A 27,199-nucleotide genomic window follows, 5' to 3' on the forward strand; every position below is an offset into this window, starting at 1 on the left:
CTCCTCTCCTGTACTCTTGGTTTAAAATCTGTTATTATGTTATGCTAAACATTCATACTCGAAAATCGAGCATTGTAGTTTTGAATAACAATAGTCTTTATATCTGATATATCAAATCAGAAATTGGATTAATAATCTTCTCCACATATCAAATCTTATATTTTCGATCTTCAAAACCCAGCCTACAATTGATTTCGATCTCTTCAATCATGAATAGAGCTTGTCAGGCTCTTCAACGACAATCTTGTATCCGAATCAGAAAAGGCAACAATTATCTTCTTCGCATATCAAATCTTACTTTTTCAAATCCCAAAACCAAAACAATATTTTGGTCATGCAATCATGAATAGAACTTGTCAGGCTTAAAAACTTGCATACGAATCTGGAAAAAGCATAAATGATCTCCTCCTCCTTGCATATCAAATCTTACTTTTTCGAGCTCCAAACTCCAAAAACCAAACAAAATGATTTCGGTCATGCAATCATGAATAGAACTTGTCAGGCTCTACAACGCCAATCTTGCATCCTAATCAGAAAAAAAGGCTACAATGTTCTTTTTCGCATATCAAATCTAACTTTTTCAAACTCCAAAAACCAAACTACAATTGATTTCAGTCATGCAATCATGAATAGAACTTGTCAGGCTCTACAACGTCAATCTTGCATCCGAATAAAAAGAAAAGCATCAATCATCTTATTTGCATATCAAATCTTACTTTTTCGAACTACAAAAACCAAAACCCAAACAAATGATTTCTGTCATGCAATCATCAATAGAACTTGTCTGTCTCTAAAACATCAATCTTGCATCTGGAAAAAGCATCAATGATCTTCTTCGCATATCAAATCTTACTTTTTTTTTGAGCTCCAATAACCAAACAAAATGATTTCGGTCATGCAATGATGAATAGAACTTGTCAGGCTCTACAACGTCAATCTTGCATCTGAATCAGAAAAAAACAACAATGATCTTCTTCGTATATCAAATCTAACGCCAACAACGCTCTACAACGCCAATCTTGCATCCTAATCAGAAAAAAAGCTACAATGATCTTCTTCGCATATCAAATCTTACTTTTTCGAACGCCAAAACCCAAATGCAATCTTGAATAGAACTTGTCAGGCTCTACCACGTCAATCTTGCATACGAATCAGTGAAACGCAACAATGATCTTCTTCGCATTTCATATCTTACTTTTTCGAACTCCAAAAACCAAAAACCAAACTCCAAAAACCAAAAAAAAATATTTTCGTCATGCAATCATGAATAGAACTTGTCAGGCTCTACAACGTCAATATTGTATCCGAATAAGAAGAAAAGCATCAATCATCTTCTTCGCATATCAAATCTTACTTTTCCGAACTCCAAAAACCAAACTCCAAACCCAAAAAAAATGATTTCGGCCTTGCAATCATGAATAGAACTTGTTAGGCTCTACAACGCCAATCTTGCATCCTAATCAGAAAAAAAAGCTACAATGATCTTCTTCGCATATCAAATCTTACTTTTTCGAACGCCAAAAACCAAAAACCAAAAAAATATTTTGGTCATGCAATCATGAATAGAACTTGTCAGGCTCTACAACGTCAATCTTGCATCCGAATAAGAAGAAAAGCATCAATCATCTTCTTCGCATATCAAATCTTACTTTTTCGAACTCCAAAAACCAAACTACAATTGGTTTTGTTTATGCAATCTTGAATAGAACTTGTCAGGCTCTACAACGTCAATCTTGCATCCGAATAAAAAAACAAGCGTCAATCATCTTTTTCGCATATCAAATCTAACTTTTTCGAATTCCAAAAACAAAAAAATGATTTCGGACATGCAATCATGAATAGAACTTGTCAGGCTCTACATCGTCAATCTTGCATCCGAGTCTGAAAAAAAAACAAGCATCAATCATCATCTTCGTATATCAAATCTTACTTTTTCGAACTCCAAAAACCAAACTCCAAAATCCAAAAAAATAATTCGATCATGCAATCATGAATAGAACTTGTCAGGCTCTACAACGTCAATCTTGTATCCGAATAAGAAGAAACGCATCAATCAACTTCTTCGCATATCAAATCTTACTTTTCCGAACTCCAAAAACCAAACTCCAAACCCAAAAAAAATGATTTCGGTCTTGCAATCATGAATAGAACTTGTCAGGCTCTACAACGCCAATCTTGCATCCAAATCAGAAAAAAGCTACAATGATCTTCTTTGCATATCAAATCTTACTTTTTCGAACGCCAAAAACCAAATGCAATCTTGAATAGAACTTGTCAGGCTCTACCACGTCAATCTTGCATCCGAATAAGAAGAAAAGCATCAATCATCTTCTTCGCATATCAAATCTTACTTTTCCGAACTCCAAAAACCAAACTCCAAACCCAAAAAAAAATTTTCGGCCTTGCAATCATGAATAGAACTTGTTAGGCTCTACAACGTCAATCTTGCATCCGAATAAGAAGAAAAGCATCAATCATCTTCTTCGCATATCAAATCTTACTTTTTCGAACTCCAAAAACCAAAAAAATGATTTCGGTCATGCAATCATGAATAGAACTTTTCAGGCTCGGCAACGTCAATCTTGCATCCGAATCCGAAAAGCATTAATAATATTCTTCGCATATCAAATCTCTCAGGTTAGTACTCCGAAAAGCAATCAACAGTTGATTTCGAACATTCAATCATGGACAGAACGTATCAGGCTCTACAACGCCAATCTTGTATCCGAATCAGAAAACGTCAATGATCTTCGCATATCAAACCTTACATTTTCGAATTGCAGCCTACAACTGATTTCGCCATGCAATAATGGAATGAACTTGTCAGGCCTACCATATTTATCTGTTCACCGCCTTTTCAACAGGGTCACATCTTTATCTGACCACCGCCTTTTTCATCGGGGTCTCTTATTCATCAGACCACCGCCTTTTCTATCGGGGTCTCTTATTCATCAGACCACCGCCTTTTCCATCGGGGTCCCTTATTTATCAGACCACCGCCTTTTTCATCGGGGTCCCAAATTATCGACATCCGTCTTTTTCATCGGAGTCCAGACTCTACCAAAAGTTTTACTTACTTTCCATCGTAGATTCGGCATCTACCGTCCACGCCATTGTCGTAATCTGACGTTTCGCCTAGCTACTCCTCCGCGTCAGGACCGTCACCGGCCACTGAAGCGACTCTCACGCTTCGACTGATGGGGGCGGTGCCACCCGCTTACCCGGTCGAAGCGGAGCCGGTCCTCCGAAGGGCTCCCACGCTCAAGTAATAGAGCGGAGCTGGTCCACACGTCGGCTCCCACGCTTCGACTGGCGGGTGCGGTGCCACCCGCTTGCCCGGATCGAAGCGGAGCTGGTCCTCCAGGCGGCTCCCACGCTCAAGTGATAGAGCGGAGCTGGTCCTCCAGGCGGCTCCCACGCTCTGCCGAATAGAGCGGAGCTGTGGCTGCCTGTTCCGCGTCCGTCGAAAAAGTGACGAGTTCACTGTCATGCATGCGCTTTTATACTCGAAGAACATGTACTGTTAGCGATGCGGTAGTCGTACGTCATTTCGTTTATTTTATTTTCAATATGAGCATTGTATGCAGTTCAGCAAAATATGTTTTAGATTCGAATGCAGGTGGTCCGTTTTTAGTAAATAATTTACAGAATCATTTTTTCGTTTTTAATTTATTTATTTTTTATTTCTTAGTTATTATTTTTAAACATACAGAATTTTCATTCACGCTGGTACATATATATACTACACGAACGAGGTATTAAATTTAAACCAAGATTTTCTTAAATCCGTATTAAATCTAGTATTATCCTCGTTGGTGCTTACCGCCATAAGAGTAGCTCGACACGACGTTTTGGATCACTGAGGTTAGAAATTGAAATTGCCATTTCAAAGTCCTCCAGGAAGCGAGTCCACGCCTCCCACATCTTGGTAGCCGGTACACTTCTTGGGAAAGGCTTAATGTTTTCCCACCGAATGGCCCCTCCACTGGTGGATGGAGCAGGAAATGAGGTGCAAGGAGCGGTCAAAGGCGCGATGTACGGTATGGTCGGCGAACTTGTCTCGTTGTCCACATTTTCGTCGCATGGATCTCGTTGTGTAGCCCTCATTTGATTTATAACACTTTCTTATTCCAGCACCCGCGCTTCCAGCTTTCTCTTGTAATCCGGAGCAGTGGATGAGTAGTGAGCGTATTCTTCGATCTCGGACGAAACATGATTAGGAGCACGCACGAAGCGCCCAACTTCCACTTCATCACTAGAAGAATCCTCTTTTTCGCTCTCTGATGTGAAACGCGGTGCGCGGACATATTTTCCTCCGCCGGACATTTCTCTTACGTGCTATTCCTAAGAGCCGAAAATAAAATCGTATGCATAACTAGCTGTTTTCTTCAAGCTTCACTTTATTTCAAGTGTTTTGAAATACATCGATGAGGTTAATTACCTTGGAATACGGTAGAATGTGGATTCTGATGTAGGCTGACTCGTTGTACAACTGATGTTTGCAAAACTTGTTTTTTCTTTTGTAAATTATAGTATCAACTTCTTCCGAAAATAAGCAACTAAACACTACTTAACGCATCGCAACTGCCAACGTCTGACCTCTAGCACGTTTTGAAAGCGAAAACATATTTCGTTTTGCAAATGCGTTTAACATACATATACACGTTCATGTAACTTCATTATGTGTGCGTTCTTTCCTATTTTCTCATACGTTTCAATCTATTTCCGTTTTCTGATTTCTAACACCTACGAGGTACAGAAACTTCTTGATAGTTTTCCAATACTTGTACACATAGGAATGAGTGAGAGACATCAAATTGTGCGCACTCACGCAAACCAAAGCAGCATTTCGTTTCCTGTTAGGAGTGAGATGACGAATCTATCTGTCAGTCGATAGAATCTTTGTGTCGCAACGAAACAGCCAGTTGCTCTCTCATTTCGGCTTCAACATTTCAAAAGGGCGTAACTGCTTTTGTAAACAAAAGCTTCTCACGTCGAATGCGGGTTAATTTGAGCCCACCCACGCAATCCAACACCACTGATGGAAGCATCGAATCCTCTTCTTTCATTTAATATTACTGGATTACGTGGGTGAGCACAAATAAGCCCACCAGAGACGTGAGAAGCTCTTGTTTACAAAAGCAGTTTCGCCCTTTTGAAATATTGGTGCCGATTTATTGTCCTCACTTTCGCTCTTTTCCCGAAGGTGCTTTATATAACTCTACCAAAACTCAAATAATGTGTGTTCCTCTCAACTCGCACACTACTGTTTACGTTATATGCTTGGCTTTCCCTCATCAAAATTGGTTTTGTTTGTCTTCATGTGGTCCTCCAAACACACATGGCTCTCTCAACTTGAAATATATTCATCATGTACGGTCTACTTTTTTTTTTTGCGGCGGTCCTCAAAACACGCCATGTTTACACATTTACGGTCCTCAAGACACGCTTTTCTATATTTTGCGGTCCTCTAAACGCGCATCTCGCTTTGTGGCGGTCCTCAAAACACGCAATGTACAAAATTCTACCAATGTATGCGGTCCTCAAAACACGCTTTTTTTCTCCTATGGCTGTCCTCAAAACACACCATTTTATGCGGTCCTCAAAACACGCAATTTCCTTTGGGCCGCCGCCCTTTTTCACTCAGCAATGGGTGATTTCCTGTCCTGTCACTGTCGCCAAAATGTGTAGCCTCTATCTGCATCAGGAAATCACCCACTGCGTGGGGATTCAACTGCATACACCACTTACCTGACTGGCTGTCTAAACCGTACTGCTATACTCGAGTTATGTTCTTGACTTCGAGCCTAACCGAGTCAATGACGATACCGGGGAGCCAGCAAAGTATATAATATAGGGTAGCACACTGTATGATTGACTTACCCTACACACCGTTAATAACTGCTCTAGAAAATCTTGGTGACGATGAGCTATCGCTAGACGTGGTGAAGCAACGGCTTCTGGGCGAAGAGGTGAAGCTACTCGATAGGCATCAAGACGACTCAAACGAGAAGACCACTGCGTTTGCTGGTGAAAAGAAAGCAGATCGATTCAAGAAGTTCCTTGGTAAGTGTCATAAGTGTGGGAAGAAAGGGCACATGAAGAAGGACTGCCAGCATAAACATAGTGAAGCGAATTCTGCTACTGGATGTGGAAGCAAGGCAGTAAGCTTTATGGCTGGTCGTTCAGGTGAACATTGAAGCTGTGATGGATATTTGTGCTTCAAGCTCGACTATGGATCAAGCGAACACCTTGAGAACGATGCTGCAGTCTTTTCATCTTTGAGCAAGCTGTCAAGTCCAATAATCATCTATGTTGCGAAGGATGGTGAAACTTTGGAAGCACAGAAGAAAGGTATCATCGAAGGTGTGAGTAACAAAGGCGTCCAAATGAAAATCAATGAAGTCCTGTACATACCGGAACTAAGAGACAACCTGATGTCCGTGAAGAAGCTGGCCAAGGCTGGTATATCGGTACTGTTCTGTGGTAGACAAGCTACCTTGCGGAAAGATGACACGACTATTGCTACGGCGTACCTGAATGGCAGTCTATACGAGTTGGAAGTCAAATTGAATGCTTGTTATGCGAATGTATGCCAACCAGAAGTTAGGGATTTATGGCATCGTAGACTAGGACATCTAAACCAACATTCAATCTTGAAGCTGATGCAACACAACATGGTGGAGGGTATTGATACAAAGCCGGAGAAGATCGGATTTTGCGAACCATGTGTACAAGGAAAGCAGTGCCGTGAGCCCTTCAACGGTACACGTCAACGAGCGACTCGTGTTTTGGAGAGGATTCATTCGGACGTCTGTGGTCCCATTGACCCCCCGGCATGGGATGGATCGCGTTATTTTGTTTCATTCATCGATGATTACAGCCACTTCTCGGTCATCTATATGCTGAAGAAGAAAAACCATGTTTTCGAGCGTTTCCGAGAATATGAAGCGATGGTGACAGCAGCTTTCGGCAAGAAAATTTCAAAACTAACGGTGGATCAAGGCACAGAGTACGGATCAACCGAGCAAAAGAAATGGTATAAGAATAAAGGCATTCAGATTGAGACGACAGTTGCTTATTCCCCGCAACAGAACGGAGTGGCCGAGCGGTTCAACCGAACGCTTATTGAAAAGGTACGTTCAATGCTTTTAGATTCTAAAATGCCGAAAAGGATGTGGTGTGAAGCAGCGTTAACCGGTGTCTACCTACTGAACCGAAGTCCGACGAATGCTCTGTCGGTCCAGTTGACTCCCGCTGAGTTATGGATGGGAGTAAAGCCCAATCTGGAGAAGCTTCGAATTTTCGGGTGCAGAGCATTTGCATGGATACCTGGACAGCAACGAAAGAAACTAGATGCCAAAAGTTTTGAGGTTGTGATGGTTGGCTATGCGCCGAACGGTTATCGGCTTTGGGACCGAACTCGTCGAAAGATCATCGTGGCGCGTGACGTGAAGTTCGATGAATGTCGTTTTCCGTATGAAGTTGAAGCGGAAGCTAATAAAGATTCGCCGTTGCTAGTGCAATATTCTTACGAAAAAGAGGGGGATAAAGAAGTCGCAACGCAAGCACATCAAGAGCCAGAAGTCGCTAGACAAATTGAGCAGTTAAACCAGCAAAACAATGTTGGTGATTTGCAACGGTGAACCCTTCATTCGACCAGTTAGCTGAACTCCCTTGATTCAGTTTGTTGGTCAACACACATAGCTTATAGTAGCACCTTTTTATACACAAACATTGACTTTGACAATCTTTATGTACATAACTCTTCTATGTAAACAATAATATAAGAATACGTTTTTGTGTACGGACACGTTCGTGTCCGAAAATTCCGGTAGTTTTTCCGTGTTGTTACGCGATTCTGCTGCATATCTGTCCGCCTTGTCTAACAAACAATACCGACGATGAGCTATCAAATGAATCCGATGATGACAAGTCAAACGAAACCAATGATGAGATAGAGGAACCAACAGCATCGGCGCTCCCATCGCAATCAGAAAACCACGAATCCGAAAGGCATTCGATGGTGAGGCGTAGCGATCGGGAGCGCTCCTTTCCGGGTAAGTTCCTAGACTATTTTGTTGGCTATGGAGCAATTTCTGCGGTCCCGTTATCTACAGATGTACCCGAAACATGCGGTCAGATTGCATGTCGAGATGACAGAGACAATTGGATGAGTGCCGTAGCAAGCGAACTGGAGTCACTGAGGAAGAACGATGTCCCAAAGATACTAAACCTCTGAAATCCAAGTGGGTGTTCAATTTGAGGGAAGATGAGAACGGCAAATTGGTTCGCTTCAAACCCCGTCTTGTAGCGAAGGGATACCTTCAGAAGCAAGGACACGACTATGAAGAAACCTGTGCACCGGTAGCTCGACTAGCTACAATCAGAACCGTATTGGCAGTTCACAGAAAATACTTTTTCCACCAAATGGATGTACCCCTAGTAACATAGTTCAGATCGATTTGGTTACAGCAACTCCAATGTGACTGGATTTGGTCGCACATGAGTCACAGTGACTGATATGTGACAAGTGTGCTACTCGGGTACGTACTGCGTTCCTCCATGGCCGCTTGCAGGAAATCATCTTTATGGAAGTCCCGGAGAGTGTATCAGCAAAACCTGGTCAAGTTTGTCGGTTGCTGAAATCTTTATACGGTTTGAGGCAATCACCTAGATGTTGGAATGAACGATTCAACGAAACAATTCTCGAGATGGGCTTCAAGAGATCAAGTCATGATTATTGCCTGTACACGAAGCTTGATAAAGATGATGAGCTGGTACTAATTCTGTACGTTGATGACCTGCTGGTGGCTGGCCGCAATCTTACGTCAGTAATGAAGCTGAAGAAGGATCTTGCAACCAAGTTCGAAATGTCTGATTGTGGGGAGCTCCGACACTTTTTGGGCATAAAGATTATGTATAATCGTGGCAATGGACAGCTACAGCTTTCTCAAGATACCAGTATCGAAAAACTTGTGAACTGTTTTGGGATGTCCGAGTGTAATCCAGCTCGTACACCAATGGAGAAAGGCCTCACTCTTAGTCGAAGTGGACCAGATGCAAGCCAACCATATCGTGAGCTACTGGGATCACTGATGTACATAATACTAAGTGTGCGACCTGAAATTTGTTACCCTGTCGGATATTTGGGGCTGTGTGGCATTGGACAGGCCTATTATCATGAACAGGCCTATCATGCATGTGTCAAATGACAGGTCCTGTTAGTCATCGTGAGTATACACATTCACGGCTGGTCGATCCCATCTTCCTCAAGAGTGCAGCAGTACAAACATGATGGGTGACAAATATGCGCGATGTTGAATTGCACATTTGGCGACCCTGCCAGGAGTGCATATACATATTTCGCATGAAGTCACCCATCATGTTTATAGAAGTGTGTAAAAAAACAATTTCGGACGTAGCCGAAAAAGTGAAGGCAGCGGAGCTTTTTGCATCGGTAAGAAGAGTAACGATTATGTTTTAGTTTTTTGTAAACACTCTTTATTACTATGTCAAACGGAGTTATTTCTGCGGAAAAGGGAACGCAAAAAGATATGCTTGTTTGCCAGTCTCTTTCACTTTGTTAAGAGAAGTAGTTTATTAGATACGATCTGGCCGATTTGATTGGATTGTTAATGAGTTAATCAAGTGTGTGATTGGTGATAAACTTAAATACACCAATAAGAACTTCTGAGTTTTATTTTCAAAACAAGTTCATTTTGAAACTAAATGTTATAATGTTTAAATGTTTTTTATTACAATAGTTTGAATTATCAAGAACACGTATTCGTACAGTTCTTTGAATGTGCAATGGATTGGAAAGTGTTACAGAAATTTTCTACTTTGTTGATGGCTAGTGTTGGCTATGAGGTTGGCTAAGGTTGGCTATCCTTTGGAATTGAAGGTGCAATTTGGGATGTGACCTGCGAAGAGAAAATGTAATGTCATCTGCATTCAGCCAAACGCTACCACGAACTATCAGATGCATCTAGCATCTTGAATACAATATTTTGAATTACCTTTGATTTTCGAAGATTTCTCCCTTTTGAAGAGTATTCGAACATAGCAGCCGTGATGCCTGATATTATATAGTTATGGATGTGTTTTACTCCGATATGAAAACCATGGTGAAACATAAAAACACTTTCGCGAATTGAAAACACTTATAGCGCTATGAAAGGTCGATCAACTATAATAAGAAGAAGAATAAAAGACAAAACTATGAAAAGGAAGAACCGTTTGCACATGCGTTGTCTCGGGGAGTGACAGAGTTCAATAAAGAAAGCTTGATTGGTATGGCTGAGGATGAATCACAGTGCTGCGCGGTGAGTGTTCGCATTCAAGTGTTTCTTCCTCTGCGTTGGTGGGACGCCCGCAAGAAGAATGTGTAGTGAAGCAGATATAATATTAAACAGAAGTTATCATCCATCTCTAAATTATAATTTGAAAAACGTATAGCAACACACTTGGTAAATGTGATCTGTTCTAGGGATCTGGCAACCCTGATTGGTACCACGCCATGAGAATGCGTTGAGTGTTGTGTTTGGGAGACTCACCGGGAGTATCAAGCGTGCGAAAAGAAGAGAGTCACGTCATTCAGTGTACTAATTTCGCGAGAATAAGACGTGCTTTTTTCAAGAAGTTTATTCTTGACATTGTTTCACGAAGAACGGATTTAGATTTGTCCTTCGTTTTCATTGCCATTAACGGTTGGGATTTGATACGACAGAATGGTGTTATTGTGGATCGGAATGATCACATTTCTGCGTGGTGGGACGCTCGCATTCAAGTGTTTCTTCCTCTGCGTTGGTGGGACGCCCGCAAGAAGAACGGTGTTATTGTGGATCGGAGTGATCACAATTCTGCGTGGTGGGACGCCCGCATTCAAGTGTTTCTTCCTCTGCGTTGGTGGGACGCCCGCAAGAAGAACGGTGTTATTATTGATCAGAGTGACCACAGTTGAGCCAAGCAAGAGTATCTTGTTCAGCGATCACGGACAGAAATTTGTAACTATTGAACCAATAATAAGGATTGTTACATTCAAATGAATGAAATCATTTGAATTTATGTCAATTATTATTGTTTCTACAATACACGTTGATTTAAATCCAAAATCAAATTATGTTTGATTCAATCTGTTCCAATATGCTAACTTCAAAAATAAATATTGTAGAAATAATAAGAAATATATTTATTCCAATAAGAGTTATGTTTGTTTTAACTCGAAGTAACTTTTCTTTATCCTAGACAATAACCTAGGTAAGCTATAGTCTTGACAATTTAGAATATCTTTTTGATAGAAGTTTTTCACGCAGGTATGTATATAGTGAAATGTAAGTACTACTTTTCAACCCTGAGTTGCAACAAGATGAGTCTATGTGGGAAACTTCTAAGAAGCGTAGGCTGAGTTATATCCGGATCGATGGAAGTTTGACGAGCTCAGATTCTTGAGATATGTTTCACATAGAATTTCATATTGACTGGAGATTTATAGCAAAAAATATGTATGCATGTGAATGAATAAATGAGAAATTGATTATAAGAACATTATTTGGTGTAAACTGTTCCAAACAAATTAATTTGAAAGAAAAAGCTTAATAAAAACAAATGATAAAAATAATAAAATTGATGATTAAAACAAAAATAAGTTGACGCTATTTTCAATTACAATGATGATTAAAACAATGAAAAAAATATTGTTGAAACAACAATATTATTATTATTCAAATTTCGAACGTTACTGCGTTATACGTTTAAGCGAATATCCAAACCATGAAATACGACAATGTTTGCTGTCAAAGCTACTGTAAAAACAACAATAATGTATTATTGAAATAATAATATTTCTTATTACCGCCAAAACAATGTGAAATTCTTATTGAAATTAGCTCAAATATTATTGTATTTACAAGAGATTTTTCTGCGTGATGGTCGAAGACCTACAAGTAGTTTGGTGTTGTGGATCCGAAATGTCACAGGTACATTGGAGGTACACAAGAGGATTGATTTAACTGATATAAGATATTCGGCCATGATTTGGAGCTGTTCATCGACCTTTTTTTAGTTACGGTATCTGGTTTTTGTTGCTAGTTGTTTCACAAATGTGAATGCACAGTGCATTGGACGTGTGCTCGAAAAAAGTAGAAGTAGTGGTAGTGATTTGAAGTACACGTGAAATGTTACTTCACGAGTTGTGAGTAGAATTGAGAGTCGAAACGCCCACTGCATGGTATTTCCTTCAGAGTGGTTTCCCATATTTATGTGAGCCACCATTTAAGTGTGTTCTTCGATTATGAAATGAGATGCACGCAATACAATGGAGTGCCGGGAATGATTGTTTGCTACAAGATGCTTTTGTATCATGATGAGAGAGTAACCGGATGATACATAATATGTCGTAGGTGTTATTTTTTTCATGCAGAAAAAAAGGGTCAATGCATTTTTTTTTTTGAGAAGAGGGGAGATGTGTGGCATTGGACAGGCCTATTATCATGAACAGGCCTATCATGCATGTGTCAAATGACAGGTCCTGTTAGTCATCGTGAGTATACACATTCACGGCTGGTCGATCCCATCTTCCTCAAGAGTGCAGCAGTACAAACATGATGGGTGACAAATATGCGCGATGTTGAATTGCACAGGGGCGTTTTCAGCAACAACCGACCACTGAACATTGCCAAGCCCTGAAACGAATTGTTCGATACTTGCAAGGTACGATAAAAACGAAGCTGAATTTCAAGCGAGACCCAACAAGCAACCCTTTGGTTGGATACGTTGATGCCGATTGGGCGTCCGATACAGAAGATCGGAAATCAGTGAGTGGCTATCTGTTTAAAGTATTTGGATCCTCGGTAATCTGGTGCAGCAAGAAGCATCGCGCTCAGTGCAGCAGTTGCCGAGTCTCTCTGGCTGAAAGGAATACTTGAAGATCTACAAGAATCGAACATACACTGAAAACCAAAACTACCCAAAAGTGGGTTGTTTGCACTCAAAACAGTGGTTTGGGCCAATAACCCAAATTTGAGTAAAATGACTTTTCTGGCACTAGGTAGTTTGCCTTTAATCCCATGTAAACAATTTACCCAAAGCTGAGTTTAATTTATCCAAAGCGGACCTTGATCAACCCAAAATAGAGAATATTGAATTTACTCAAATTTGGGTTATTGGGCTGAGCAACCTCGGTGAGGTGTTTGCATCTTGCTCTAGTTTTGATAGCAATCATGGGAAAGAAAGGGAAAACTACCCAAATTTGGGTAAATTTTTTCTGCGATATTCTCAATAGTGCGTATATTGAACTCAAAGTTTGGGTTGATTTATCTGTCCGTGTACACATCACTATGTATGAGGACAACCGAAGTTGTATTTGTATGGCAAAGAACCTGGAAACAAAACGTACGAAACATATTGATATCAAACATCATTTCGTGCGTGATCATGTGGCATCTAGAGTGTTGAAAATTGAACAAATCAAAACGCAAAATCAATTGGCAGATATTTTCACGAAGGCTCTGGAGCATAACCGATTCAAGACCCTGCGAATGATGATTGGATTATGATTGAGAGGGGGTGTAATCTAAGTAGCTCTAAGCAATCTTGATATTCCTAGCTACGCTCCCCTTACCTTAGTTACAAACAGTTTGTTATTTTTCCTAATAGTAACTTCTTAATAAACCTCAGTTGAAAGCATGTAGCCGGCAGGGAGCGATCCGTCCTTAAAAGCACGTGGCTTAAGCGCCACTCCATTAAGGAGACCACGGCCCAAGTTAATTTGCCCGGATGAGACTCCCAAAGGGCGAGTCCATTTATTTCCCAGATAGGATTTACGGATCGTTCCAACTGGCTACGAGCTAATTCTTGCCAAACGGTATCACCCTAATTATCGCAGCATGCCTTACAGCCACGAAGCCACTCAGAGAGACGGTGAGAGCCCACCACACCTAATACACTCTAAGCGTGAGTGTGCCTATCATCATCGGCAGACTCTCTCCGCTCGCCTGCTCTTCTACAACGAATTGGAAGCATACAACATACCCAGTCAAACTCGCAAAGAAACACGGAGGACGGGACTCGCAACTATAATGACGCGTTGTGACGAAAAATACAATTAATTAACAAATTTGCTAGGGAAAGACTGTTTATTAAGCGACATGGAAAACATTAATGAACATGAAAAACGTAGTGTGCTGTGCTGAAGCCAAGACGTGTTTTGTTTTCCCCGCGTCATTTTTTTCACCTCCCGAATTTGTGTTGAAAAAGTGTATAGATGGATACGAAAAGCGTGAATTACCGTAAACCATTTTTAAGGATGAGCTCAAGCCAAAAGAGAAGATTTATGTTTCACTCTTGTTATCTCCTAATTTCCGGAAAAAAAATCTTTTTTTCTGTTATAGTGTTTTTTATGTGGATTTCTGTTGGTTCAAGTGATGAAAAATGAAGGCGAATAAACGTTAGGGAATAAACGTTTGTGGAATTCCTAATTGAAGGACAAAGTTCGCTAAATATTCTGACGTTCAAATATAAAATCTCTCTGATAAACTGAATAGATCGGTGATTTTGTTTTGGTGTTGGCAGGACCTTTTCTAGAAATAAACCTCTATTACCAAAAAAGAAGTGCTGCTGAACCTTGAATTCCAGCCAGTTGCGTAGAAGAAGGGACACTCGGCTGACATGATGCACAGTTGAGCGGAGCAAGGTACAGCACAGGTGGTATGATGGTCGAAGAAATCAAAATTTATAATTCTATTGGATCTGGTATGTATGGAACGCAAAATTAAAGATTAGACAAAATAACTTAAAACATTGCGCCACAATTTGTTTGTAGGTCTGCAGGCGTCTTTATTATTTCAATAGTATCAGTCTATAATACAATTCTATACTCCATTTTATTTACCAAATATCTATACTTCTACTATCTTCATAACTGTAATCTATGTATCTCATCGTATTCAGTTACTTCTTTCAAAGATCATTTAAAACAATAACAAAAGTGTTCAACGCTGTATTTTGTTCACGGTGTATTTTAAGTCACCAGAATTACCAGTGAAAGAAAGTAAATCAGGGTGTCTACTCATCTGTAAAAACAAAATTCCCTGATTTTTCCAGGTTTTTTCCAGGTGTTTTACATTAATTTCCAGGTACAATCAAACGTGCCATATATAGATTTTAGCAGCAAAATAATCAATTCAAAAAAGTAAATATTTCAAAAAATATTCTTTTAAAGAATTTTTTAGTAGCCTCACATAAACAATGTTGTAAATTACTTAAGAAATTCCTCCAGGAATTCCTTCGCAAGTTCACCCAGAAATTGCTTCAGCCATTCAACCAGAAATTGCTTCAGCCATTCAACCATTGGAAAATCTTCCGGATTTTAAGAATTGCTTCAGAACTTCATCCAGGATTTAATTTGAAAATTTCTTAGCTAAAACCTCAAGGAATTCTTGCTTAAGTTTTCAAAAGGACCTAAGTAACGTTTTTTTCATGATTTAATTTGAGTACTGCAATCAAAAGCTTTCATGTTTTTCTGTTGATTGCGCTATTCAAATTAATTCATGAAAAAAATGTTACTTAGGACCTTTTGAAAAGTTAAGCGAGAATTGTTCCGGAGATTCTATAGAGATGCATTTGGGGATTCCTTCAGGATTTTTTTTTAATTCTTTTAGATGTCTGTTCGAAAATGTCTTGTAAAAATCACTCGGAAATACCTTTATAAAATACTTTGCAGATTTCTTCAGATATTCTTCCAAAAATTTTTAAAGAATTTCTTTGAAAATTTGGATAAGAATTCTTTCGGAAATTTCTTTGAATTTTATTTCAGGAAATGTTTTGAAAATATGTTTGGGAATTTCTTCAGGAAATCCTTCAGAACTTCTTACGAAAACTCCTTCAGGTAATGTGTTGATGCAAAAATATGAGATTGGTGGGTCCATGACGTTTGGCATAAGGACGTTAGACATAATACCTTCTTTATTTATTCAAACATTTTTAATGATTTTTTTCATCTTTTGAATGAATTTCACTCATGATTACCAGGTTTGAAATTTCCCTGATTATGTCAGGAATTCCCTGATAATTCCAGGTATTTTCCAGGTGGGGAGAAATTCCCTGATAATTCCAGGTTTTCCAGGTTTTTCCAGGTAGTAGACACCCTGTAAATAACATAAAAATGGTAAGAAACATCTATTCTATAAAAACTATAATGAATTCTCGCTTAACTTTTCAAAAGGACCTAAGTAACATTTATTTCATGAATTAATTTGAATAGCGCAATCAACAGAACAACCTGAAAGCTTTTGATTGCAGTACTCAAATTAAATCATGAAAAAAATGTTACTTAGGTCCTTTTGAAAAGTTAAGCAAGAATTGAACTATATACGCGCTGGATTCAAGATAAATTATGTTGAATCCGGAAGTTTGATTATGACACCTTTATCCATTTGATGAACGGTAGCATAAACAAGCGGGGCTTACTGTTAGTGACAGTGACCTCGGAGTGGACATGAAATACCAGGCATTCTGAAATGGGTCGCTGGAGCTGCAGTAGAGCTAGCACTTTCTAACTCCCGGATTAAATCTGACTGTTCTTACAGACAGCTTTCTTCCATAACATCACTGCCAGACAGTGGGGGTTAGTTTGTACACACACACACACATGGAAAACATTAATGAACATTTATTTCCTTACTTCTAATAGGGACACATATTTATTGGGAGACAGTCGCATATATGCTTCTATTTGTGTTGGTGTTCGTTCATACTATTCCCTAGCTGTGTGCGGTTTACTCTTCCCTAGCTTCTACTCTATTCGTGTGTGCTCTGTGCGTTCCGCGCTACTATGTGACGTCACAACTAAGTTTCGCGCATCTCCTTCACATTCTGCGCTCCTGTTAACTGGTAGGTGGTGGCAAATTAGCTCACGCACGCATGTGCACGGTCCGTGATGACGGACCCAATTACTTGTCGGCGGGGTAGCAGCTCACGACAAAGGAAAACAGCGCGATGGCTTTAGCGGCACATCCTTCAGTCTACGACTGGACAACAAATTCCTCCGCGGCGCCCTCCTTGGACGCCGCACTCCGTACAAAAAAAGATGGGAGACTCACCGTATCGATGGGGCCTACAGTCGATGACCGTTGGGCGGGGTCGATGCTCCCCGGGCAGGCAACGCTTGGCGATTGCTTCTCAATGAAGCGTGTTGTGAATCGCGATGGCGGTTTGCCGACGGGGTCACTTGATTGCCGGTAGCTTGACGGACCGGCTGGTGGATTCCGTCCACTTAGAGGTCCCCTGGCCTCCTCGGACCGATATAGTGACGGATCGTCCGCTTCTGGCCGGTTGGCGACTGCCAGGAATCTTTCGTCCGTAGGGGATGAAGCGCGCGCTTGGGTGCGCGGAATTCGCTGCGGGTGAAATATAAAGCCAATCTGGCAGAACAACACATAATGAGCACAAGCACCGTTTCGCACATCTAGAGCACATTTTTACCTTTTGTTTCACTCTAATTATTACAACCGCACACGAATAACACGCACACTTGATTTGCCTACAGCAACTAGAGAACGAACAAATAATTTATTAATTAACTATATTTAACGCCACTTTAAATTATCCTACTTGTAACAAACGAAACACTAACAACAAACGCGTATTTCCAATGGAGAATCACGGACGAAATGATTGAGTCTGTGAATCCTCAGATTAAGGAAGGTGGGACTCGGACACAACCGGAAGTACGTCATTTCCCGACCCCTTTGTGTACAATCGTGGCTTTATCGGCACGATTGATAACTTGACCAGATAGTCGCGCTGCTATCCCTTTCCCACCTTATCCAGGAAACAAATGGCCTCGACCTTGGAAAGCTTGGCTGCTTGATTAATGCTCGCTTGCCTATGTCAAGGGAACATTATATTTAAGTTTATTGGCGATTGAAAGATTTGTATACTTACAATCTAATTTATTTACAAAAACTATTTACAAACTATATACAAAATTACTGAATGCTACAAGCAGTCGCTTTTCAAGTTTGCTCCGTCATTCCGTGTATCCCATTCTAAGAGCGAGTAATGGCGCTTGAACCTAGGCTTATATGTACTCTAATGGACATAAGTATTCGTCATGTTTTCATAGTAATCTATCTGAATTTATGCGAATACTTTTGCCCATCCGTGTATCAGCCAGGGCACTAGACTAAAACCTGTGTCCCATCCCAAGACGTCGAGGACCCAAGGAGCGACATGAATCTTCTTAGCAAAGTCAACGATTCGTCTATTATCTTTCCCCCTGAATGTGAAACGTTTGGTACGGCTGTCCTCGTTTCTTCCTTTCGTAGATTCAAAACTTTTCGTTGATCATGTTATTTATTACTAAATAATCTGATTGCCGGGAAGTTATGGATTGTCTCCCAAATTCAAGCCTGCATTTTTAATACTTGGCCGTTTTAATACTTGTGTCATATAATTATTACAGACTACTTGGCTATTACAGAAAATTTATTCGCGTTTTCGCTATATTTAAGTGTTTGAAAAAGGACGTAAAAATCGTCCATAATGAAGAGTTTATTAGCTGCTTCAATGATTGCAAGCACTTACTGACAACAGATCCTATTCTAAAATATCCAGACTTTAACAAGAAATTTATTTTGGAAACGGATGCAAGTGACTTTGCATTGGGAGCTGTTTTGTCCCAAAAATTTGAAGATGGTAAAGAACACCCTATTGCTTACGCATCAAGGACACTGAATGATGCAGAATGCAATTATTCAGCTACCGAAAAAGAGTTATTAGCTATTGTTTGGGGAACAAAACATTTCAGACCCTATATCTTTGGAAACCACTTTGAAATCCGCACGGATCACAAACCACTTGTGTGGCTCCGGCAGAAAAATGATTTGAACAGGAGACTCCTTCATTGGAAGCTGGCTCTCGAAGAGTATGAATTCGATATCAAATATAAAAAGGCACCCTCAACACGGACGCACTATTCCGCATGAACCCGGAAACAGAAGGAAACCAGGATGAAAAACCAGAGGTAAATGCAAATTCGGCTAATGATGACAGCGATAACATGACCCAACATTCCGCCGACACTGACGATAACGAATTCATTCCATCATCGCTAAGACCTTTGAACGAATTTCGGAACCAAATTATTCTGGAAAAAGCGAACGAAGACAGCCGAGAATCTCTTACCTTGTTTAGAAACTACCACAGAACTATGATGAAAAAAAAAACAATTTTAGCCCAGCGATATTGATAAACATTTTAAAAGAGTACGCTTCAACAAAATGCTCAACTGGACTCTATTGTAGCGAAGAGATATTAACAAGCCTGCAAGTTGTATACAAAAATTATTTTTCAAGAGCAAAATCATTTAAAATTTTTTGGACTCAGAAAAAACTAGAGGACATTACCGACGAATTAGAACAAGATCAAATTATTCGGACTCAACACAATAACAATCACAGAGGAATTAACGAAACCAAATCACACATTTCCCGCACATACTTTTTCACAGGAATGAAAAGCAAGATTACGAAATTCATCAACATCTGTAAGCTTTGTCAAAAAGCTAAGTACGAAAGACATCCATATAAACAAAAGTTTAAACTGACTGCAACTCCTAAAAGACCGTTGGAAATTGTTCACATGGATATTTTTATCATACACAACAAACATTACCTAACACTTTGTGACAAGTTTTCCAGATATGTTTGCCGATGGTGAACCCGTGGCTGTTAAGGTGTAGTTCGTTGCGGACGAGTTGAATCCTCTGGAAGAATGGTCGTTGAATGCGAACCGGACGTGGATAAAATGCTGAAGGTGGAGGAAGTGGGTGTTGTTTCGGAAGTAATTGCGCTACCTAAGCTGGAGATTTTGGAAGTTAACACAGCGCAGAGAGAAGACTAAAAGAGGAAAAGAGGAAGACGACACAACAGAAGACTTGGGCTGTGAAGACGCGGAATCGAACGAAGACAGCGAAGATATATCTCAAGAAGAGCAGAAGACTGAGCAGACGGAGGAAGATAATAAACCAAGGAAGTTTTTGAAACCGGGCGTGTTCGATGAAATTCCTGTGGTTGGTGGTAGGTGCTGTGGCTGCAAAAATAAGTTTGATACTATAAGAGCACCTCCACGGGAGTCCCCATCTGGGGCCCTATCGCTATTTCCGGGCCCTTTATAGGCACTGATAAGCATCTGTACGGTCATCAGTCCCGAATGCTCAAAGCAACCAAGAACCATATGTGCGTCGAGTGTGGTTTAAGGTTCAAGCATCCTGGTCTGCTGCGGGATCACGAAATTACACACACGGGAGAGAGGGCGTTCAAGTGTTCAGAGTGTCCCGCAACATACAACAGTAAGGAGAGCTATCGTAAACACATCAAGCTCCATAGCGATCCGGCGAACAAGTACAAATGTGACATATGTGGTTGCAGTTATCGGCATGCAAAAGGACTCAAAGAACACATAACTGCCGAGCACACCGGAGAGCGTCCCCACAAGTGCTCACATTGTCCGGCGAGGCACGCGCGCACATCCGGTCTCAGTTCGCACTTGCTCAGCCACAGCGTACAGAAGCTTCATCGGTGTCCAAAAGGAAAGGAATTCAAGCGGTTCTCGGAGTGCAAACAGCATGTCAACTTTTTCCACCACAAGCTGAAGCCATTTCCGTGCTTCTTTTGTCCAAGGCAGTACCCGCGAAAAGACTATCGCAAACGGCACATGGTTAGTGCGCACGCGGAGGAGCTTCGTAATAATCCGCTTCCGCCGGTGGAGCTGTTCGGTAACCCCCGATGGAACGAACTCAAGGCGAACGCGGTTCCTCCGGTGCAAACGTTAAGTTCAATATAAAGTAGCGGATGCAGTCAGTCAGTGACACTAAGCACAATGTTCGTACTTGAAATCGTATTCCGGAAGGATGTGATTAGGTTTAAGTATTGTTGTTTGGTCGCTGATAGTTAAGTATAAGTCCATTGGAGAATGAAAGAGTGTTGAAATATAATTTTTATTTCAATATAATATCCATGCTACAATAGATCTAATAACTGGTCACAGTGGCATATCTGAACAAGAATAGAAATATGTTTTTATTTTTATTAGAAATAATTTTTATTTAGATAACACTTCCAATAAAAGTTTGTTTTGCAAAAGGTCATATCACTTTCAAAATGTAATTTCCCAATAAAATTGGATTATTCTAATACACACACTCATCTAAAAAATATCAATCGATAATCTGCAGATTCATATCACTTCTAATAAAATTGGCCACCGTGTCAAGCACGACATTTGCGGCAGCGGACTCGTTCATCAAAAGGGGCAACAGCATGGCTACGTCCGAAATTTGGAAATCGGCCAACGCGGCCGCAATGTGATTTTTGAGACTCTCCCGTTCGTGGTGGCTCATTTCGTTCATGATGATGTCGCTAACCGGGCGGAACTGTCCCCAGTTCATGTAGGCGGCGGTGAGGGCACCGGCTGTACCTCCTATGGCGAGACCCTTGGGACCACCAAGCAAACCCCCGACGAAGCACAGGCCAGCACATACCGCAGCTCCAGTGGCACTGGACGCCACCGTAACTCTCATACTCTCCCTATCGGCAAGGATGCCTACAGCATCCATTAACTCTCGCGTATTGATTGGCATTTTAGTCCTCAATAGTGCGGCTTGTGCAATGACCTTTAGTTTTCAATATATGCTACGAAACTTTAATTCAATTCAGGATCCCTACCTTCTGGAACGATGCTTTGATCTGCTTGAAGCGTCAATTTTAAACTGGTAACTGACGGTTGGAAATGTGCAAAGCGATCGAAAATTTATTTTGGATTATTTGTCATCATTTTATCAGCTTGTATAGCCAACCGATAAGATTCTCGGAAGCAATCTAATAACGTTGTCAGATTGAAGATACTCGATAAGCGCTTCCAATAGACTAGGAACATTTTTGTCCAAAGTCTTACTGGCTGATTAACTGCTCTCCGGCAGATAAGATTTGTCTGCCCACGTCCTTGCGAATGCTGGGGAAGGGGAAGAAGTTGGACACCTACCTATGAACTCATCGTTTGGGTTGGAATTTTGTTAATCAAGAACCAGAAATCACGACACTCATACTCATCCTTAACACAAAAATCATTTAAAATGCACTAAGCATGTTAGGTTTCGTTAACGCCAATCACGATACGAAGTACACAGCATCAAATCTAGTTTATTTGTGTATTCTAATTCAGCTGACAAAAGTTGCCTTAATGAATAAAACCTAATTTAAAATTAAACTAATTAGTCACGATTAACAATACGGTAAATGTCAAGTAATCGCTGGCATAGTGCGTCAGTTGATAAATGGAAATCGAACACATGATAATACTCGTTGAAGCGTCGGCAGATAAATCGAATCGGTTCATATAGTTTCTGTGTCGTTGTTCCAAGAACAGGAAGTCGCGTTGACGAAGCATTCTCTCAGGTGCATACATGTTCAGCTGTGCCAGCAATGCCGGACAGTCAAGGATGTTATCGATCATTTAGTAATCTACCTTCGATCATTTAGTAGTTTGTCAATAACTCATTCCAGAGGCTAAATTTCAAAATGTGTTGTATGGTGGACTTCTAGTGCAAAGATTTATCTATAACTCTGCCTAACAGTTCGTTGTTTGAATTTCACTAATAACGGAGCTATAGCGCTAGTAGCAGTAACTTAGACTAAATGATTGCATATTTTGTTATCATTTAGTATAAGTACTAGCTTTATGTACCCGGCCTTGCTCGGAATTGTCATTTTGGTTTTCAGTTTTTTATAATCAGAAAAAGATTAAACCAATTGGTCAACAGAGTAATTGTGTTAACTTACTGATACTTCGTCATTCGACTAATAGAAGGCTTTTGGAAGCATTGACTGATCTAGAAATGGGATCGTTGGTTTGAATAGGCTTATTCCTGGCAAACGTCATTTGCTAAAGAAGGAAAAACATCCACCGATGCCCATTTTTAAAGAAGGGATCACACTGACCATTGCCTTATTCCGGGCAAATGCCTACTTTTAAAAAAGCAATCACATCCACCATCCAGAAGGAAACACATTAATTATTGCTTTTCACTGGGCAAACCATGATTCCGATGAAGGGTAACAATAATCATTGATCTATACCCATCAAATGCATTCTATGAAAGATTTTTCTGATGCTGTTCCAGGGGGGTAATATGCGGTGCATCGCGCCTCCTCTGCATGTAGTATGAAGCAAATGTAAATAAACAATCCCACATTTTTTTCGTTAGTCAGCTGTAGTGTAGGTTAACCAATATCCTACAAGATTCCAGTTCGAAAAATGTTACACTTGCCAAGCGGGGTGGCCCAGGGTGGCCCGCCTTTCCCAAGCGGCGAGGCCCGGATAATACATCTTAGGTAGGCTTGATTTGTTCGTGGATGACAGGCTTACTCCCCCCCTGTGCTGTTCATAATTATCCCAAATGCCCTTCATGTCAAATGACCTTAAGCCAAATATTGTTATGTTAAGGTGGTTATACAACAAAGCCACAAATCGGCCATCTTGGAAACCACGTGCTTTTTCTTGTGATTTTTCAAGAGCACGGATTGAGAGAACCACAATGTCCATGGGGATGAAACATTCGTAGATCGTTTGCTTACTTGTGCTAAACAATCGACTTCAATTCCAGCATTGTACGAAAATTATTACGCTAGATTTGATCTTTTGATAATAGGAGTAGAAAACCGTGTGGTGAATTTGAAATTCACCACATGGCTAGATTGTATAATCACCTTAATGGCCTGCTTCATTCAGGGATATGTCATTTTCAGGGAAGTTGAAGTCATTTTTGGGGAAATGTTATTAACGGGAAAATGTTATTATCGAGGATTTGCTATTTTTAAGGAATTCGGGAAATTTGTTTTCGGAGCATTGTACAATGTGAAAGAACCTCGAATGAACTAAATAAGAGGGATTTTAATTTAAGACGTTTTCTGAACAATACCTAACCCCAACAACCTCCTGCATTCCAAAAGTTTCTCCCAGCCTCTATATAACAGTTTTGGGCAGAGAATATGTTTTTACAAAATTGGTTTGAATTGACCCATGCGGTAAAAAGGTGTACTAAACTGTTCGTTTAATAAATATACCATCTCTCTTATTCAGCTATGACACTCCTATCCAGTCTGATATAGTCTTCCTTAAACAGAGAATATGGGTTCCAAATTTAGTGGACATCGGTAAATAGGTTCAAAAGTTATGCTGAATTGATCGATAACTAAACAATACTCCTCTCTCACACCATCCCCTTTTAAAATTACCTACCCACATCCACTTAAGTTGTTTCCTTAGGACATACAATATTTGATACAAATTTAGTTTAAATCGGTCATTGGGTTCAAGACTTACATTTAGTTGATCGATTGCTGAACAATACCCCTCCCTCCATACCCTCCCTTTTTCAAAGAGCATCCCTACCCAAGTAGCCATTAGCACTATATTACGCCAAACCGCCATATAGGGCTACTAAACGGCTATTTAAAAACTTATAAGCATTAAAGTAGCACTATATGGCCGATTTGGCGTAATATAGTGCTTATTGGTTACTTGGGTAATCACGCTATCGTCGTCTCCTTAATATGAAGAATGTGTGTTCCAAATTTGGTTGAAAACGGCCAATGGGTTCAGAAGTTATGCTGGAACATACATACAAACATACATACAAAAATACAAACATTGAGTTTTATATATATAGATAGATAGATAGATAGCAACTAGCACCGTAACTCCCTCAATAGTGGAATTCGAACATCGACCTGTAAAGGAGAGTTGTAAAAAAACATTCGCACTAAAAGTCCACCATACAACACATTTTGAAATAAGGCCTCTGGAATGAATTATTGACAAACTACTAAGGCTGTGAACCATTCCAGCGATTCGTTTAACTTTTAGTTAAAATTTGACAGTTCGATGGTTATTTTCCCATCGTGGTTAAAATTTTACTCCGAAGCCGACCCATTTGAGCTTTGACAGATTGATAGTTATTTGGAACAGAATGGATTTGGCGCCAATTTTCTCGCGAACAAAGTTTAACTATCGAACTGTCAAATCTAACCATGCTCCGGAGCAGGGTTATTTTTAACCACGGGGAAATAACCATCGAACTGTCAAATTTTAACTAAAAGTTAAACGATTCGCTGGAATGGTTCACAGCCTAAATGATCGAAGGCAGATTACTAAACGATCGATAACATGCTTGCGGACAGTTGATGTAACCCGAAAGCAGCTTTCCGGCGAATACAACTTGTGCAACTTTTCGTCTCTCTTCGAGCGGTTCAATGTTCAAGAGACGACAACGGTGTTCATACGGTGGAAGGTTTGATGCGTCACGCCATCTGAGAAAACGAAGAGCGTATCTAACGAACTTTTTTTGAACGGCTTCAATTCTGGCAATCCAAGTTGTTTGGAAAGGGCACCATATGATCACGCCAGATTCTAGTATAGAACGCACAAGAGAACAGTATAGAGATCTGAGGCAAAGTGGGTCTCGAAACTCTCCTGCAATTTTGAAGATAAAGCCTAGTTGTCGATTAGCTCTGACGATCATATCGTTATAGCACCGGTTATAGTGCATCCTGAAAGTAAGACCGCTATCCAAGAGCACACCAAGATCCTTGATGTGCTGAACACGAGCGAGGCAATGCTCAAAGAGAACATAGTCGAATAAGATTGGTTGATGTTTGCGGTGATACGAAATTGTGTTGCATTTTTCGATGCTTAGGCTCATGTTCATAGTGCACCAGTCAGCAAAAATGTTCAGCTAAATCTGCAAATCCAGTTCGACAGAGTTTTCACAATTTTGAAGATTTTCGTATCAGTGGCGTAGAAGAGACGGCAACCGGATGGCATCCGCAGGGAACCATCATTCAAAAAAATCGAAAAAAGCAGCGAGCCCAGATTGCTGCCTCGTGGATCACCAGAGTTATTCGAAAAAACATCTGATTCAGTAGCGCCAATTTTAACTAGAACAGAACGGTTCGTCAGATACGATCTAAACCAAACAACACTAGTTGTAGAGACGCCGAGTTTCATCAGTTTAGCAAGTAATATTTCGTGGTCCACAGTGTCGAAAGCGGCCTTGAGATCCATGTATACAGCGTCAACCTGCCGCCCAGAATCCATGGATCGAAGACAGTTAGAGGTGAACTGCACCAAGTTCGTAGACACCGATCGCTTCGGATAGAAGCCGTGCTGTTCAGGATCGATATAATTTTTGCAACTCGCAAACAGAGCATCGTTGATAATGATTTCAAAAAGCTTGGAACACGCAAAGAGGAAATTCCACGATAATTGACGACATTTCGTTTGTCTCCTTTCTTGTGAACCGGGAACAGATGAGAAAACTTCCAGTGGACAGGAAACTCGCACTGTTGTTGGGAGAGGCTGAATAACTTTGAAAGCGGAATGCAGAGGCTTCCGGCACAGTGCTTTAAAACAGACGACGGGATGCCATCCGGACCAGCAGCATATGAAAGCTTTAGCTTGCGTGTAGCGGTAATTACCATGTCGTCTGTGATGTGAGGCAACTCAAAGCTAAGCACATCACGTGGTATCCAGGTTTTAGCATCCTCAACTTGTGCAGCAGTGGCAGAAAAATTATTAAAAACATGTTTGAAGTGCTGAGCAAATAGGTCGCATTTCTCCCTCCCATCCCGAGCACGAAGGAATAACTGATTGATAACTTAGAAATACCTTTTTTTGGTATCATACCAAAATTTGGTGTGGATTCATTATTTAGAATTTCCTTTCAATAACTAACCGATACCTCAATAAATGATTATATCTTATTAATATTGCTAATAAGAACCCTTAAGGAATCGTGAATCAATTTTTACATAGTGTCTTTAAAAAACTGTTAGGTATCTGCCATAAAGACATATAATGGAAGGCAGGCCATGAATACGTTTATTCTGAATCGTTCATGTGTAACGTAACTGGAGCATCGTGCACATTTTCATATACATATCTAAAAATGAAAATTCAATAACAATCAAGCTGTTGGATGTCACTTGACAGATATGTATTTCGACATTAAATGTAAGGCCATCTGCAGTGTTTCGTACTTGACTCGACCAAAGTAAACGCGACGTGCTATGCGACGTGACTCTTCTCACGTAAAAGAATAACAATTATTATCAATGAACTGTCAAATTGCACTGCCGCG

The 27,199-nt window shown here is 40.3% G+C and overlaps 3 protein-coding genes across 3 annotated transcripts; 1 reads left to right on the forward strand and 2 right to left on the reverse strand.

The window, feature by feature from the left end:
* Positions 1–16,883: 16,883 nt before the first annotated feature.
* On the reverse strand, positions 16,884–17,738 carry LOC134204789 (uncharacterized). Its single transcript, XM_062679589.1, has 3 exons — positions 17,734–17,738; positions 17,485–17,551; positions 16,884–17,423 (listed from the first exon to the last, which is right to left on the reverse strand). The coding sequence occupies exons 1-3, from the start codon at positions 17,736–17,738 to the stop codon at positions 17,025–17,027; spliced, it is 471 nt and encodes a 156-aa protein (XP_062535573.1). The 3' UTR covers positions 16,884–17,024.
* Positions 17,739–19,776: 2,038 nt separating this feature from the next.
* On the forward strand, positions 19,777–20,922 carry LOC134204791 (zinc finger protein 99-like). The gene is made up of 3 exons (XM_062679590.1): positions 19,777–19,845; positions 19,889–20,138; positions 20,180–20,922. Exons 1-3 carry the CDS (start codon positions 19,777–19,779, stop codon positions 20,845–20,847), a joined length of 987 nt encoding a protein of 328 aa, XP_062535574.1. The 3' UTR covers positions 20,848–20,922.
* Positions 20,923–20,980: 58 nt separating this feature from the next.
* On the reverse strand, positions 20,981–21,643 carry LOC134204795 (protein C19orf12 homolog). The gene has a single exon (XM_062679595.1). The coding sequence runs from the start codon at positions 21,641–21,643 to the stop codon at positions 21,221–21,223; it is 423 nt and encodes a 140-aa protein (XP_062535579.1). The 3' UTR covers positions 20,981–21,220.
* Positions 21,644–27,199: the final 5,556 nt, after the last annotated feature.

Source organism: Armigeres subalbatus, unplaced genomic scaffold (assembly GCF_024139115.2).
Source record: "Armigeres subalbatus isolate Guangzhou_Male unplaced genomic scaffold, GZ_Asu_2 Contig899, whole genome shotgun sequence".
NCBI lineage: Eukaryota > Metazoa > Arthropoda > Insecta > Diptera > Culicidae > Armigeres > Armigeres subalbatus.